Genomic DNA, 18,864 nt, shown 5'->3' on the forward strand with positions numbered 1-18,864 from the left:
ATTTCATAAAGGATCATCATTCTGATGTCAGGAAGTAACATCATTCTGATGTCATAAAGGAACATCATTCTGATGTCATAAAGGATCATCACTCTGATGTCATAAAGGAACATCACTCTGATGTCATTCAGGAATATTCTGATGTTATGAGGAGCATCACTCTGATGTCATAAAGGATCATCATTCTGATGTCATAAAGGAACATCATTCTGATGTCATAAAGGAATATCATTCTGAAGGAAGGAACTCTGATGTCATTAAGGATCATCACTCTGATGTCATAAAGGAACATCATTTTCTGATATCATCAAGGAACATCATTTTGATGTCATAAAGGAACATCACTCTGATGTCATAAAAGAACATCATTCTGATGTCATAAAAGAACATCACTCTGATTTCAGAAAGGATCATCATTCTTATGTCATAAAGGAACATCACTCTGATGTCATAAATGAATATCATTTTGATGTCATAAAGGAACATCACTCTGATGTCATAAAGGATCATCACTCTGATGTCATAAAGGATCATCACTCTGATGTCATAAAGGAACATCATTCTGATGTCAGGAAGTAACACCATTCCGATGTCATAAAGGAACATCACTCTCTGATGTCATTCAGGAATATTCTGATGTTATGATGAAACATCACTCTGATATCACAAATGAATATCATTATGATGTCATGAAGGAACATCACTGATATCATAAAGGATCATCACTAATGTCATAAAAGAACATCACTCTTATGTCATAAAGGAACATCACTCTGATGTCATAAAGGAACATCACTCTGATGCCATAAAGGATCATCACTCTGATGTCATAAAAGAAAATCACTCTGATGTCAGAAAATAACATCATTTTGATGTCATAAAGGAACATCATTCTCTGATGTCATAAAGGATCATCACTCTGATGTCATAAAGGATCATCACTCTGATGTCATAAAGGAACATCACTCTGATATCATAAAGGAACATCACTCTGATGTCATAAAGGAACATCACTCTGATGTCATAAAGGAACATCTGATGTCATAAAGGAACATCACTCTGATGTAATAAATGAACATAATTTTGATGTCATAAAGGAACATCACTCTGATGTCATAAACATCATATTGATGTCATCAAGGAACATCACTCTGATGTCATGAAGGAACATCACTGATATCATAAAGGATCATCACTGATGTAATAAAGGAACATGATTTTGATGTCATAAAGGAACATCACTCTGATGTCATAAAGGAACATCATTTTGATGTCATGAAGGAACATCATTCTGATGTCATAAAGGAACATCACTCTGATGTCATAAAGGAACATCACTCTGATGTCATAAAGGAATATCATTCTGATGTCATGAAGGAACATCACTGATATCATAAAGGATCATCACTCTGATGTAATAAAGGAACATCATTTTGATGTCATAAAGGAACATCACTCTGATGTCATAAAGGAACATCACTCTGATGTCATAAAGGATCATCACTCTAATGTCATAAAGGAATATCATTCTGATGTCATGAAGGAACGTCACTGATATCATAAAGGATCATCACTCTGATGTCAAAAAGGAACATCATTCTGATGTCATAAAAGAACATCACTCTGATGTCATAAAGGATCATCACTCTGATGTCATAAAGGATCATCACTCTGATGTCATAAAGGAACATCATTCTGATGTCATAAAAGGAACATCATTTCTGATGTCATAAAGTAACATCATTTCTGATGTCATAAAGGAACATCATTTCTGATGTCATAAAGGAACATCACTCTCTGATGTCATTCAGGAATATTCTGATGTTATGATGGAACATCACTGATATCATAAAGCATCATCACTAATGTCATAAAGGAACATCACTGATGTCATAAAAGAACATCACTCTGATGATTTACTGGTGTTAACTTGTTTAACGCTGTATGTAACCTAATTTACTGGTGTTAACTTGTTTAACGCTGTATGTAACCTAATTTACTGGTGTTAATTTGTTTAAGGCTGTATGTAACCTAATTTACTGGTGTTAACTTGTTTAACGCTGTATGTAACCTAATTTACTGGTGTTAACTTGTTTAACGCTGTATGTAACCTAATTTACTGGTGTTAATTTGTTTAACGCTGTATGTAACCTAATTTACTGGTGTTAACTTGTTTAACGCTGTATGTAACCTAATTTACTGGTGTTAACTTGTTTAACGCTGTATGTAACCTAATTTACTGGTGTTAATTTGTTTAAGACTGTATGTAACCTAATTTACTGGTGTTAACTTGTTTCAGACTGTATGTAACCTAATTTACTGGTGTTAACTTGTTTAACGCTGTATGTAACCTAATTTACTGGTGTTAATTTGTTTAAGGCTGTATGTAACCTAATTTACTGGTGTTAACTTGTTTAACGCTGTATGTAACCTAATTTACTGGTGTTAATTTGTTTAAGGCTGTATGTAACCTTATTTATTGGTGTTAATTTGTTTAAGCCTGTATGTAACCTAATTTATTGGTGTTAACTTATGAAAGGCTGTATGTAACCTAATTTACTGGTGTTAACTTGTTTAAGGCTGGATGTAACCTAATTTATTGGTGTTACTTTTTCAAGGATGTATATTATCTGGTTAACTGGTATTAACTTCGTTTATGGATTCATATTATTTTATTTTCTAGTGTAAACTTTTTTCCCCAAGATTTAACATGGTAGATATGATATATATACACACACACCCTCACACAAACCCTCATCATATCATCTTCATTATTATAATCATTATCATCATGACACCACACATCATCATCATCATCATCATCATCATCATCATCATCATCATCATCGTCATCATTTCATCATCAATTGATTATCATCATCATCATCATCATCATCATCATCAGCAGCAGCAGCAGCAGCAGCAGCAGCAGCAGCAGCAGCATCATATCATCTTCATCAGCATCATCATTATAATCATCATCATCATCATCATCATCATCATCATCATCATCATCATGACACCACACATCATCATCATCATCATCATCATCATCATCATCATCATATCTTCATCATCATCATCATCATCATCATCATCATCATCATCATCATCATCATCATCATCATCATCATCATTATAATCATCATCATCATCATCATCATTTTAATCATCATCATTTTAATCATCATAATCATCATCATGACACCAACACATCATCATCATCATCATCATTATAATCATCATCATCATCATCATGACACCACACATCATCATCATCATCATCATCATCATCATATCATCATCATCATCATCATCATCATTTTAATCATCATCATTTTAATCATCATCCACTCAAAACTGATGCTTTCATAATTACTATGCACACTCAGACTGATCCATAAATATTTACACCTTTAATCATGTTTATAATCGCAATCATTTCTAGTAACACGCACCCATGTACACACGGATATACCCATACACGAATATAGATCTACATTTACTTACAGAAATGGAGAAAAGAAATAGAGCTTTAGGGATAAGAAACTTAAAGAAAATGAAATTGAAGAGAAGGAAGGAAAAGTGGCGAGGATTGTTGGGTGAGATGGTAAAAATAAGCGAGAGTAATTCAAACTTTTAATGTTAAACTCTGATTTCTACATGATTTCTCGGTATTGTCAAGGACTGTTATGTATATGTTTATATATATTAATTCAACAAAAATAAAATGGATGATAGAAAGAAGTATGTTAATCAAAACTGTATTAATTTGTCCCATTTTTCCCACTCATTCTCAGATTTACGTTTTTCTTTATCACTCTTACCATTTGCTATATATTTTTGTATCATGTAATTATCTTTGATGGTATTAATTAGGGCCTGTAAGGTTAGTGAATGGTTTAAGCAAGTCATCTTGTAAATATACTGCTCAATAATAATTATTATTTCATTGTCTACTCGGTTAACAAGAAGGGAGTTTTGATGAAGGAGGCCAAAAATAAGTTTGTTTATTAACTGAGAAAGTGATAAGTAGAGCTTCTAATAAGATATCAAGACCATGTAATAGTTTTTATAATTTTTTTCCAAAGCAGATGAATGCTTGTTTCTTGCTCGGAGTTACACAACACATAAAGACGGGAAATAACTATTCTAATTTTAAAAAGATGTGAGTTTGTTGCCTGGTGGATTACCCTATACTGGAACCACTGAAGTTTTGTATTTGTTGTTACATAGAATGGCATTAGATAGTACTTATCCCAAGTTTGTTTATCAATATCATCAAATATACTATTCCAGTTTTTGGTGCCCGATGGTAACACATTTAACTAAAGTATTATAAAACCTTTTTGACCCTTTTTGTCTCTAAGAAAGATTCGTAGATTGATGGGTATGAAGGGATATATTGTAGAGGGGTTAGAGATAGTATTTGATGCAATAATTTTTTGACGGCAGATACAAGACCCTAATATTGTAAAATATTTGTGTCTGTTTGATACTTTTGGGTAAGTTCGTCCATTCCATAGAAAATACATCTGTTAGTATCTTTAATTAGATTACCTATGATTGATATATTCTTCCTAAACCACTTCTCACAAAATACAGCTTTGCCTCCTATCTTTATTTTATTGTTATTCCAGATTGGTACAGATAATGTATTACTCTGAAATATCTTATCCTCATATTTTGTGTTAAGTGTACACCAAGCTTTGAAAACATCATGCCACACATTTTTGCGCTTTTTTATGCATAGATGAATATAATATATTACCACAGTTTCCAAGAAGGTCAGAGTCAATATAGGTTTTTAGAACTGTCTGCCATTTCTCAGTACTGCGACAGAGTCTCCTTATCCCAGTAAATTTGAAGGAGTTTATGAAAGAATTACCATTTTAAGACCACCATTACCATAGTTTTGCATAATTGTATCCTATATATTCCATCCCCATAAAAAGTCAAGAAGTAGGGAGTTGAGTTTGTAAAGAAATTTATCATCTGGATTAGGTAATGAAATAAAGAGATGATTAAATTGAGATATAAGCAATGTTTTTATAATGCTTATCTTCCCTATTGAAGTTAATTCCTTATTTTTATTATCGATTTAAGTTTGATCAGTTTTTTATCAAATTTAAGTTTCGGTGTTTCATGTAACTTCACACTAAAATCAACTCCTAATAATGTAAATGTTTCTTTGCCCCACTGTAGGTTAAATCAAGGTAGAAGTTTATCTTCACTATATTTTCCACTACCAATATCTATTATCTGAGTTTTATCAATACTCATTTTTATCCAGAAATATTTGCAAATTCATTAAGCTCTCTTATTGTTTCTTGCAGTGATTTTTCTGACCCGTCAAGGAAAGACGAAGTATCATCTGCATACTTTTCTTGTGTATACTTGGTGAAGGCTGATTTATTCAGGTTAATTTTTTTGAGAGTGTATTTTACATGATTCTCAGGTGTTAACTTGTTTTAGGGTGTGTATTTCCTCATTCAGCTCTGTTTATTTGCTAAAGATGTATATTCAAGAGTAAAACATCATAGTGTTCCTCATTTTGTCGTGTATTTTAGCATTGCACCTGTGTATTTGGGCTAATACTGTTAAAGATGGGGTTCCAGCTAATGTTAAAATTCCCATATAAACCACCCACACCCGGATTTCTTTCAAACTTCACATGCTTGTAGTACTATAAAAGTCAATACTAAAAACACTTGATTTTTCATTTTTTTACATTAGAAAGGCCCAAAGGACCCGCAAAATCAGAAAAGTGACGACATGTAAAAACATGCATCCATATTATGTTTTCATGCAATCCGTTTCATTGATTCTTGTTTTTTTCTATTCTTGAAACATAATTCATGATTTATATATGAAATATGTACCGTTTTCTTGATGCAAGGAATGTTTAAGAGGCGGAAATAGTGATTTTTTGCAGTTTTGAAAACCATGATGTCGCCAAAAATGTAAAAATTTGCCATGTTAAAAATTTTGTTCACCATTATGATTTAAATAAAAATTAGCTTGAATGTGTGTTTCACCACCAGGTAAAATTTGAAAAGAATCGAAAACCGGGAAAATGGTTTTTGAGCTACTTCAATGCAGCTTGTGTAAAATTTTGGATTTGAGGAGAGAGTCTCCAATTGGCAAAAAAAGGATAATTCACAGCATAATTACATAACTATTTGATCATTTTTAGGTGTATGCTGTGTTTTTTTTATTTCACATTACAAATTTAAAACAAAGAAATACTTAGTATTATCTTCAAATATGTTTCTTATATCACTATTCTTTGGTCTTTATTTTCTATTATTTTAAAAATAGTTTTGTTTTCTTGTGCATTGATTTGAACAACAAAATTCCTCTGATTGTAAATATTGGTAGAGAAAAGAAGACCATTGCATATCAGCAAATGCAGCATAACAATGTATTTATGGACGCTCTCCATATGACAATGTCTGTTTACATTGTACATGTGTTGTCAATGGTGATCTTGAATAGGAACTGTAATTATAATATTATAGTGTTACATATATTGTACTAGAATTGTCTCAATGTGTGGTAGTAATACATGCAACACATTTGTGTAAAACCTGCTGATTTATCTTCTTGAGCCTTCATGTATTAATCAAATGAGTAAATAAAGGGCAGAAAGGACACCCTTGCAATATCCCGATTTTGATAATTAACATGTTATACATAATATTTAGTTTGAAATGCCATAACCTTAAATAAAGCCTACAACAAAAGGCATAGTCGTTTTCTGTAATTCAATATAACGCATTTTATGCAGAAGCACCATTACATGACAAAAACAAGACTTGTGTCGGACCAGGATGCACATTTCGTGTAAGGGATATTCCCAAAACAAAAAAGATCTTCCGGAAGGTTGTTAACTATGAGTGGCTTTGTAGACTCCTTTCAGAAGATGATTTCAACCAATCAAAGATTAATGATGCAGTCATTTGTTTCAAATGCTTTAAGCGCTATGAAAGAAAACCAGCAGCAATTCCTGTCAGAGATATCCAAACAGATCCTTCAGAAATACCAGAGCCTGATGATTTTTGTACAACTGAATATCAAGTTCTATCTGTGGATGATGTGTTCTGTGGTGAAGGCACCCACAGGCGATACACATTTTGTTTGCAGTATGTATCCTGCTATCTATCACCACTACCTCACTCTGCTTGTCTTACTCTCTTTCTGAAATTCAAACTTTGGGTGTCCAGTTGACTCCTGCGTATGCTAAAATCATCTTGTAGGCAATGAGTTGCATCCTGATATAGAAGTTAATATGGACAATCGTACTCCATTAAAGAAACACCTCTCTGACAAAGCCAAACCTATCATTAATGATCTTTTGGAGCTGTCAAGCACAGTGAAAGTTGGTACGGACAAACCCAGGCTAGACTTTGCTTCTCTCTCTGATGAGGACTGTAAAGCATGGACAGGTTGGTCACTTGACATAAATAAGATGCATGAGTTAAGTGCCAACAATATCACTAACCCAAAATGTACTTCAACAGTCAATGCATTAATTATGTTTTGGGTTAAACTTAAAACAAATGTATCTTGGCCACAGCTGGGTGCACTGTATGGTATCAGCAAGGCTGACATTTCCAAAACATTTCCCATGATAACTTCAGCACTGACCAAGAGTATTGCATCCAAATATCTTGGTATAGGAAGTATAACAAGGGATGAAGCGATTTCATACAACACCTCTTTTACAGAAGCCGTCTATGGCAATAAAGTTTCAGTCATATTGGATTGAACGTATATGTAAGTCCAGAAAAGCAAATGATCACGAATTGCAAAGGTCTTCATATTGTGGCCAAAAAAGGAGGAACTATTTAAAGTTTATGTTCTTGACACAATAGGTCCATTTTATGGTAATGAAAACGATGCCAAGATCACAAAAAATGTATGGCTACACGATAGCTATAATATTATAGTTGACAGAAGGTTCAGGGACGTTCTTGACCTTATCAAGTCATCTGGTTTAGAATCTCATATGCCTTCTTATTTGCAATCCGGGATGTCACAACATGATGCAGAAACAGCAAATAAGGACAGACTATGCACAGAAACATGCTGGGTCGTCGAAAGTTATCATTGACGATTCAAGCAATGGCGACTGTTTAAAGAGCAGCTCTCTTCCAATTATTTCATCGAGATAATTGAGCAGCTTGCTCGCATTACTACTGCCTGTCTGAATGCTATCCTTTGTCCGATTTACAACCCATCTGCTGTCCGTTAAGCCAAAGATCGCCAACTAGCAAACAGAATGTTGGCAAGGCTCTCCTTGAAGAATTCTTTAGCTGGTAGAGTACTCAAAGAGCCCGATTTAAGTCAAAGGGCAAGATCAGAATGGCAGAAATTATGCTGTGCTGATATAGCATTTCCAGAGCTCGATATGGAGTACCTAGAAACTGCAACATGTGGTGCCTGTAAAATCAAACAGACTTCAGGGTACATTGCAGAACACCTGACTGATGATGGTGATTTCCAGGTATGGGTGTACCAGCACGCTGATGGCCTCACCCGAGGACAAAAACATTCACGTCACAAATCCCAGACGAAGTACAACGTTTGAATAGCATTCGATGCAAACAACAAGGATGGCCCTATTACTGATCATTATTGTCAGTGTCCAGCAGGCAAGCGCACAGTGGGTATGTGCTGCCACATCGCAAGTATACTCTACTATCTTGGTCACCTTTCCTGCCAAACAAAGGCAAGACCTTTACAGCCACAGACAAAGAAATTCAATTAAGCTTTGTTCAACTGAAGCTGCATGTTGTCGTTGACAAACAAATGCCAGTAAAATTGAGTACTTTACTTGGCACATGGCTTATCGCATCTTTAATAAGTGACGTTTACTAAAATGTTCGTAAACATATAAGGTACTCCTATTCATTAATGCTTTATTTTCTAATAAATAAAACAATTGCAATGCTAGTATGCAAGGAAATACAAATTAAGAATAACAAATTGATCCTCCGGATAGATCTATGACCATGCAACCCCCCAAAAATAATTTTCCTTTAGGGTGCTCCCAAACCAGGCAGGTTGATGGGTGCAGACCAGATAACTAATCAATTACACACAGATATTGATGACTTTGCTTATTTTAGTTATTTCCCAAAATATTATACATACATTTATTTTAATGTAGCACATTTAATATCTTTCGTGAATACTTTACACTATTGCATTATAATTGTGTATTACCAGGTGTATGGCATTTTCCATGTCAAATAACATTAATTAATTACAATTATCTCTATTTATTATTACAGGTTCATGTTTTTTATGTCATATTCACATCAAACCTAATTATTTTCAAGTTAGCATAGATTTTAAGTTATACTGTCCATTTAAATGACTTCAATAATATCTGACCTCACTTTTGTATCTACGCAGTACCTGCTGATTGAGAGGGGATGGGGATGTTCAAAATGCTATAAAACCATTTTCCCGGATTTTATTTTTTTCAATATTAAGTATGTATACAGAGGATATGTATAACCTATTTTTAAAATGGATTCAATTGGAGAACAAAGGTAATGCCATATTGATTTGATGTCTTAAACTTCAAAATTGAGATTTGCGGAATTCAAAATTTGCTACTTTTTCACCCTGAAGTTGACATGTGAGTAAAGTTATCACTATAAACGGAAAATTATTGATGTTGACGTAGAGAAACAATTATCTTTAAGATATTTAAGAGTAAAATACATTCCAAAATGTAGGAAAGATTTACCTTAAAGGCACTTAATGATATGTAGTGTGAAAAGGTGAATTTCAGGCACTGTGGGCCTTTTGCATATAACAACTGGAAACAGAAAGACATATTCAGGTATGTTTTAAGGCACTCTAAAAAACAGTAAAGTTTCAAAAAAATCGGAGAGTGTGTGGTTTTGGAAACCCCACCTTTAGGTCAATATTAAGGACCAGTCTGGTCACAGATCCATAGTAAGAACCTGACTGGTCACAGATCCGTAGTAAGGACTTGACTGGTCACAGATACATGGTAAGGACCAGTCCAGTCACAGATCCATAGTAGGGACCAGTCCGGTCTCATATCAATAGTAAGGACCAGTCCGGTCACAGATCCATACTAAGGTCAGTCCGGTCACAGATCTATGATAAGAACTAGACTGGTCACATATCCATAGTAAGGACCAGTCTGTTCACAGATCGAATGTAAGGACAAGTCTGATCACAGATCCATAGTAAGAACGAGTCTGGTCACAGATCCATAGTAAGGACGAGTCTGGTCACAGATCCATAGTAAGGACCAGTCCGGTCACGGATCCATGGTAAGGGCTAGTCTGGTCACAGATCCATAGTAAGGACGAGTCTGGTCACATATCCATAGTAAGGACAAGTCTGGTAACACTGGTCAGAGATCCATAGTAAGGACCAGATCGGGCACAGATCCATGGTAAGGACCAGTCCGGTCACAGATCCATAGTAAGGACCAGTCCGGTCACAGATCAATGATAACGATCGGACCGGTCACAGATCAATGATAACGATCTGACAGATCACAGATCAATGATAACGACCTGACAGGTCACAGATCAATGACAACGATCTGACCGGTCACAGATCAATGATAACGACCTGACCGGTCACAGATCAATGATAACGACCTGACCGGTCACAGATCAATGATAACGATTTCACCGGTCACAGATCAATGATAACGACCTGACCGGTCACAGATCAATGATAACGATCTGACCGGTCACAGATCAATGATAACGATGTGACCGGTCACAGATCAATGATAACGACCTGACCGGTCACAGATCAATGATAACGATCTGACCGGTCACAGATCAATGATAACGACCTGACCGGTCACAGATCAATGATAACGACCTGACCGGTCACAGATCAATGATAACTACCTGACCGGTCACAGATCAATGATAAAGATCTGACCGGTCACAGATCAATGATAACGATCTGACCGGTCACAGATCAATGCTAACGACCTGACCGGTCACAGATCAATGATAAAGATCTGACCGGTCACAGATCAATGATAACGATCTGACCGGTCCCAGATCAATGATAACGACCTGACCGGTAACAGATCATTGATAACTACCTGACCGATCACAGATCAATGATAATGATAAGATGTTGCATATGTATTGTTTTGTTTCTTAATTTCATAATGAGTAAGCACTGAATGGTTTACGATACATTATGATATGATAAATCTGAGACCTAAATATTACACATTCAAAAGTCATTGATGAATGTTTGAATAAACGGCTGTAAAGAAGATGTTTTCATACCATTCCTCTCTTCTTCTCTTATCATCTTTTTATTTTGGCACATCAATGATTGTTGAATACAGATTGTGTTGTTATTTTTAACTTTTTATTAATATATTGATATTATATGTAACATTTTTTATACATAACATTAATGTTGCTGGCACTTTTGGTGATTGGTTGCTTGAGTTGGCCAACGTAGCGACCATCTCCTCGGTTTGTTTGGACCAGTCATGGATGTTGCTATGGTCCTGAAATATAACACATATTTCTACACTCTTATTCACGAGAAAATGTTTAAATGCGTTAGTAGAAGTCACAATTTTAGATACACCTTTACTAACCCGTGGTTCTCGTCATATTGTTGTAATACTACTGAACATTCACATTAGATGACTATTATCAACTTCTAATTCTCTTATTTCTACGTTTACATTTTCTTTAATGACACATTCCTTACGTTCCTGTCATCTTTACTGTGTTACATTCAATCCTCCTGTCAGTTCTCATGTCCAGGCAAATTCATTACTGTAGTCATTCACTGCTGTATTGTAGCAGTTTGACGTAACGAAGTTTACAAACCACCCAAAGGGCTTCCTCCCTGTCCACACAAACAGCGACTGATCCATAGTCAGCTTTGTATATGGATTTGAGGACTTCGCCACGCCCACTGAGGAGTAGAACACCATTGTTATAACGGTTCCCAATTAATAGGTTACCATTGCTGTCAAACACCACGCCATCAGGGTCAAATTGGTCAATGCCTGACCGTCCTCTTGCTTTATGGACATTGCCATCAAATACTGACAGTTCCTTGAAATCTGAGGTTATGATTAGAACATGGCAGTTTCCTTCCCCGACGTCCTGTTTACTATCTCTGTCGGCCACTGCGATGTTTTGAATGACAGGACACTCGGCGATTCTTTGTGGCGTGCACACCAATGTCTTGCAAGCCCCCCGTGTTGATGTAGCCAGTACCAATTTGCCGTTTGCGGTAAATTTTGAAATTTGTTTAGATATCCCCACGAGGACATGGTCATTGGCAGTGATACAAATACACAAAGGTTGTTTTTCCTTTATTGTGAATCTCTGTTTTGGTTCTCTTGACACAATCTCTATGATGTTGCCTTCCCAATCGCAGGCCCATAATGTATCCGTAATGGGTGACAGAGCTATGTCACTGATGGGCTTTTTATGAGTGACAGTTTGTAAAATCTTTCCATTTCTGCTCAAGAGAGATACTTTGCCACTTCCATCGTCTCCTGTCCATATATCACCATTCATGGTGGAGTATACGGAGGTTATGCCAAAGGAAGACTTCCATTCCTCCAAAACGATGGTCTGACTGGAATCTTCGTTTGTCTCCCTTTGTGTTGGTATTGCCATCCCCTGTTTTGTTTCCTGTTGAAGAGAAGATTCAGCAGGAAGACAATCACCAAAGAAGCCTTGTCCTTGATCTGAAATGGTCACCTCTCCTATCGCTTGTTTCAGGCTAACATGAGGATTGTTGTTTGGTTTGAACCTAAAAGAACCCAAAACAGGCCTGTCAGGGAGTGCGACAGAAGAATGAATCTCACTCCCCGCGTCGTAAATTTCTATATCAGAGACACTCTGTAATGCAGTTTTACACACTTGTACTCTCTGTTTTAACTGCGAGCTGTACATTTCCAAGTCCTGTTTGTAGGTTTGTAGAAACTTGCCTTTATCCTCCTCCATTTGTTTATAGAGAGACAAAGTCTGAGCTGACAAAAAGTCTAGTTCTTCTTTTAATGTTTTTGTTTGAATCCTCACCTGCTCTGAAAGTGTTTCAAAGTATGTCGAGTTGGACTTGAGATGTGCAGCAGTAACATTGATGTAATGGTCTACTATGACAAGGCTTTTTTTCTCTGTGGTGTCTATAAACGTTCCAATTTCTTGCTTCTTCTGTGATGTGATTTCGGTCATATCACACACTGTATGATCCTTATGTACTGTCGACATACATTCAATACAAACAGGTTCCTGACATTCTTTACAGTAAATGTCCAATTATCTCCCCTTGTGATGAATGCAAATTGTTTGTCCTTTCATACGGAAGGGTATCTAACCTTTATACAAAGACGCGGCCATTCTGCTAAAATAATAATCAAACGCTGAAATTCCAGCACAAGTGATCCGAATCATTGTGCAGCAGTATTATGTTAAGGCAGTCACGACATGCAGCTGAATATAAAGGAATATTTACTCAACTTCCTGGTTTACGGACATACCTACATAGCACTGATAATCCACAAAGCCATTGCAGAGACTTTCACTGGTTGTAATATTTTTGTTGTCACACAACTCACTTTCCTCGGTGTAAACATTCGTGTATGTCTGACATTTAAACACACATCCGACGAAGCATACATTAATCTGGGTATACTTCAGACTTTATCCGGGTGATAGTGATCTTTCATGCATGACTACAGGCAACGTATGTTTGTTTACCCGAGCAAGACAGATGATTATAGATATGCATATGTATAAGGCTGTGGTTTAAGTGACATTCTATAGAATTCTTCAGTTAAATACAGACTTATAAACATCCGGGATAAACGTAAACGAATTGGTTTCTGTTTGTGCTGATCGTTAAATATAGACGAATTGGTATTGGGAATAAGGTGCACGGATTTGGGTGAGCATTTCATTATAGAGTATTTTCAAATATATTATGCAATATTAGGAGCCATGGTTTTCGAACACAAGGAAATACCGCCATGTCTTCTAATTCTATTTTGGTTACAACCTTAATTACATAACCACTGTGTCCTTTCTGAGTAAGAAACTACTTGGAGGTGAAATATGTTGTCTATAACCACCAATAGTTTAACACACATCATCTAACAGAGATAAGAGCCTGATCTCCCTGTATAACGCAGCAAGTATCGGTGTGTAGGAACCTGCTCTCCCTGTATGTCGGTGTGTAGGAGCCTGCTCTCCCTGTATGTCGGTGTGTAGGAGCCTGCTCTCCCTGTATGTCGGTGTGTAGGAACCTTCACTCCCTGTATGTCGGTGTGTAGGAACATTCTCTCCCTGTATGTCGGTGTGTAGGAGCCTGCTCTCCCTGTATAACGCAGCAAGTATCGGTGTGTAGGAGCCGGTGTGTGCTCTCCCTGTATAACGCTGTATGGTGTGCAAGTATCGGTGTGTAGGAACTGTATGTCGGTGTGTAGGAGCCTGCTCTCCCTGTATGTCGGTGTGTAGGAGCCTGCTCTCCCTGTATGTCGGTGTGTGTATGTCGGTGTGAGCCTGCTCTCCCTGTATGTCGGTGTGTAGGAACATTCTCTCGCTGTATGTCGGTGTGTAGGAGCCTGCTCTCCCTGTATGTCGGTGTGTAGGAACCTTCACTCCCTGTATGTCGGTGTGTAGGAACATTCTCTCCCTGTATGTCGGTGTGTAGGAACCTTCTCTCCCTGTATGTCGGTGTGTAGGAGCCTGTTCTCCCTGTATGTCGGTGTGTAGGAACCTTCTCTCCCTGTATGTCGGTGTGTAGGAGCCTGCTCTCCCTGTATGTCGGTGTGTAGGAACCTTCACTCCCTGTATGTCGGTGTGTAGGAAGCCTCTCTCCCTGTATGTCGGTGTGTAGGAGCCCTCCCTGTATGTGGTGTGTGCTCTCCCTGTATGTCGGTGTGTAGGTGTGTCCCTGTATGTCGGTGTGTCTCTCCCTGTATGTCGGTGTAGGACCTTCTCTCCCTGTATGTCGGTGTGTAGGAGCCTGCTCTCCCTTTATGTCGGTGTGTAGGAACATTCTCTCCCTGTATGTCGGTGTGTAGGAGCTCTCCCTGTATGTCTCTCCCGGTGTGTATGCTCTCCCACTCCCTGTATGTCGGTGTGTAGGAACCTTCTCTCCCTGTATGTCGGTGTGTAGGAGCCTGCTCTCCCTGTATGTCGGTGTGTAGGAGCCTTCTCTCCCTGTATGTCGGTGTGTAGGAACCTTCACTCCCTGTATGTCGGTGTGTAGGAACCTTCTCTCCCATTCTCTCCCTGTATGTCGGTGTGTAGGAGCCTGCTCTCCCTGTATGTCGGTGTGTAGGAACCTTCACTCCCTGTATGTCGGTGTGTAGGAGCCTTCTCTCCCTGTATGTCGGTGTGTAGGAACATTCTCTCCCTGTATGTCGGTGTGTAGGAACCTTCTCTCCCTGTATGTCGGTGTGTAGGAGCCTGCTCTCCCTGTATGTCGGTGTGTAGGAACCTTCACTCCCTGTATGTCGGTGTGTAGGAACATTCTCTCCCTGTATGTCGGTGTGTCGGTGTAGTAACCTTCTCTCCCTGTATGTCGGTGTGTAGGACATTCACTCCCTGTATGTCGGTGTGTAGGAACATTCTTTCCCTGTATGTCGGTGTGTAGGAACATTCACTCCCTGTACTCCCTGTATGTCGGTGTGTAGGAGTTCTCCCTGTTCTCCCTGTATGTCGGTTCTCTCCCTGTATGTCGGTGTGTAGGAACCTTCACTCCCTGTATGTCGGTGTGTAGGAGTCTGTTCTCCCTGAATGTCGGTGTGTAGGAACATTCTCTCCCTGTATGTCGGTGTGTAGGAACCTTCACTCCCTGTATGTCGGTGTGTAGGAGCCTGCTCTCCCTGTATGTCGGTGTGTAGGAACCTTCACTCCCTGTATGTCAGTGTGTAGGAGCCTGTTCTCCCTGTACGTCGGTGTGTAGGAGTCTGCCCTCCCTGTATGACGGTGTAGGAGCCTGTTCTCCCTGTATGTCGGTGTGTAGGAGCCTGCTCTCCCTGTATGTCGGTGTGTAGGAACCTTCACTCCCTGTATGTCGGTGTGTAGGAACATTCTCTCCCTGTATGTCGGTGTGTAGGAGCCTGCTCTCCCTGTATAACGCAGCAAGTATCGGTGTGTAGGAGCCTGCTCTCCCTGTATAACGCAGCAAGTATCGGTGTGTAGGAACATTCTCTCGCTGTATGTCGGTGTGTAGGAGCCTGCTCTCCCTGTATGTCGGTGTGTAGGAGCCTGTTCTCCCTGTATGTCGGTGTGTAGGAACATTCTCTCCCTGTATGTCGGTGTGTAGGAGCCTGCTCTCCCTGTATGTCGGTGTGTAGGAGCCTGCTCTCCCTGTATGTCGGTGTGTAGGAACCTTCACTCCCTGTATGTCGGTGTGTAGGAACATTCTCTCCCTGTATGTCGGTGTGTATGAGCCTGTCGGTGTGTCTCCCTGTATGTCGGTGTGTAGGAGCCTGCTCTCCCTGTATGTCGGTGTGTAGGAACCTTCACTCCCTGTATGTCGGTGTGTAGGAGCCTGCTCTCCCTGTATGTCGGTGTGTAGGAACATTCTCTCCCTGTATGTCGGTGTGTAGGAACCTTCACTCCCTGTATGTCGGTGTGTAGGAACCTTCACTCCCTGTATGTCGGTGTGTAGGAGCCTGCTCTCCCTGTATGTCGGTGTGTAGGAACCTTCACTCCCTGTATGTCGGAGAGTAGGAGCCAGAACTCCCAGTATCTCAGAGTGTAGGAGCCTGTTCTCCCTGTATGTCGGTGTGTAGGAGCCTGTTCTCCCTGAATGTCGGTGTGTAGGAACATTCTCTCCCTGTATGTGTGTGTCCTGTATGTTGTCGGTGTAGGAGCCTGCTCTCCCTGTATGTCGGTGTGTAGGAACCTTCACTCCCTGTATGTCAGTGTGTAGGAGCCTGTTCTCCCTGTACGTCGGTGTGTAGGAGTCTGCTCTCCATGTATGACGGTGTAGGAGCCTGTTCTCCCTGTATGTCGGTGTGTAGGAGCCTGCTCTCCCTGTATGTCGGTGTGTAGGAACCTTCACTCCCTGTATGTCGGTGTGTAGGAGCCTGCTCTCCCTGTATAACGCAGCAAGTATCGGTGTGTAGGAGCCTGCTCTCCCTGTATGTCGGTGTGTAGGAACCTTCACTCCCTGTATGTCGGTGTGTAGGAGCCTGCTCTCCCTGTATGTCGGTGTGTAGGAACATTCTCTCCCTGTATGTCGGTGTGTAGGAACCTTCACTCCCTGTATGTCGGTGTGTAGGAACATTCACTCCCTGTATGTCGGTGTGTAGGAACCTTCACTCCCTGTATGTCGGTGTGTAGGAACATTCACTCCCTGTATGTCGGTGTGTAGGAACCTTCTCTCGCTGTTTGTCAGTGTGTAGGAGCCTGTTCTCCCTGTACGTCGGTGTGTAGGAGCCTGTTCTCCCTGAATGTCGGTGTGTAGGAACATTCTCTCCCTGTATGTCGGTGTGTAGGAACCTTCACTTCCTGTATGTCGGTGTGTAGGAGTCTGTTCTCCCTGAATGTCGGTGTGTAGGAACATTCTCTCCCTGTATGTCGGTGTGTAGGAACCTTCACTCCCTGTATGTCGGTGTGTAGGAGCCTGCTCTCCCTGTATGTCGGTGTGTAGGAACCTTCACTCCCTGTATGTCAGTGTGTAGGAGCCTGTTCTCCCTGTACGTCGGTGTGTAGGAGTCTGCTCTCCCTGTATGACGGTGTAGGAGCCTGCTCTCCCTGTATGACGGTGTAAGTAGTAAGAAATTGCCGGTATAAGCGCATTTTCAAATTAGGGTTGAAAACCAACCACTAACACATCTGACTCAACAAGCTCAAAACCAACCACAACAATGTTTAAACAGGGTCTAAATGACTTAAAGAAAAAACATTCTATAATGTAACGAGCGGCCTCGCAAGCTCGACTATCTCCTTATTGCTGACCCATGAATTGAACGTCTCTGGATAACCCTTCCACTTGACCAGCGACCTCGTTTTACCCTTCTTGACGACTTTTTCTATCCTGTATACCTCTTGGCCCGTCTTCTGCAACTCGGGTTCGTAGAAGGTACCCCGAATTTCTTCTCCGTTTTGGTCGCTAATCTTATACGTTACGGGCGACGTGCGTTGTACCGCCGTTATCGTGAATACTTCTTCCGTCCATCTTGATAGCCCTTCTCAAAAGTTTTCTTTATCTTGCTTATCCGCACGGCGTCTCCGACGGAAAACTTGGGGTGAATTATCCTAGGCTCATCATGGTTGGGGTATAGATTCATCCACACTCGGGTTTCATTTTTCTTCTTTCTGGCTTCGGTGGGTGTATGTTTTGTTGACGAGTGTGTCGTATTATTGTACTGATCGACAAGTTCGTCGAGCACATTGATGTAGAATTGGAGGAAAAATATTTCCACATTTTTTCCTTCATCGTTCCGATCCATCTCTCCACCACACTCGATTTTTCCTCGTTTTCAATCGAGTATAACTCGACTAAACTGTGCACGTCTTTATTGTAAAACTCTTTGCCCTTATCCACCCAAATCTTTTTCGGTTTCCTCCCCTTGAGTATCTTTTTCAGTGCAGCTGCGACCGATTTCCCCGTTTTATCTTTTAATGGCACTAACCAACCGTACTTGGAGAAAATGTCGATAACGGCAAGGAGATACTTGGTGCCGCGATTAAATTTCGAGAATGCCTGCATGTCTACCAAATCTGCGGCCCAAATTTCATCGATGCCATTAACACGTACCCTCCTTCTCTCAAACTTTTTTCTCATGGGTCTGTGTAATTCTTCAGCCAATGCTTTGAGTGCTGTAGGTGTTGAGCTCAT

At 39.5% G+C, this 18,864-nt stretch overlaps 1 protein-coding gene across 1 annotated transcript; it reads right to left on the reverse strand.

Moving 5' to 3' along the window:
* Nucleotides 1-18,309: 18,309 nt before the first annotated feature.
* Nucleotides 18,310-18,864, reverse strand: LOC132564144 (uncharacterized). Its single transcript, XM_060228824.1, has one exon. The coding sequence runs from the start codon at nt 18,862-18,864 to the stop codon at nt 18,310-18,312; it is 555 nt and encodes a 184-aa protein (XP_060084807.1).

This window comes from Ylistrum balloti, unplaced genomic scaffold, assembly GCF_031769215.1.
Source record: "Ylistrum balloti isolate Yb309-2 unplaced genomic scaffold, AGI_CSIRO_Ybal_v1 Utg372016, whole genome shotgun sequence".
Taxonomy (NCBI): Eukaryota; Metazoa; Mollusca; class Bivalvia; order Pectinida; family Pectinidae; genus Ylistrum; species Ylistrum balloti.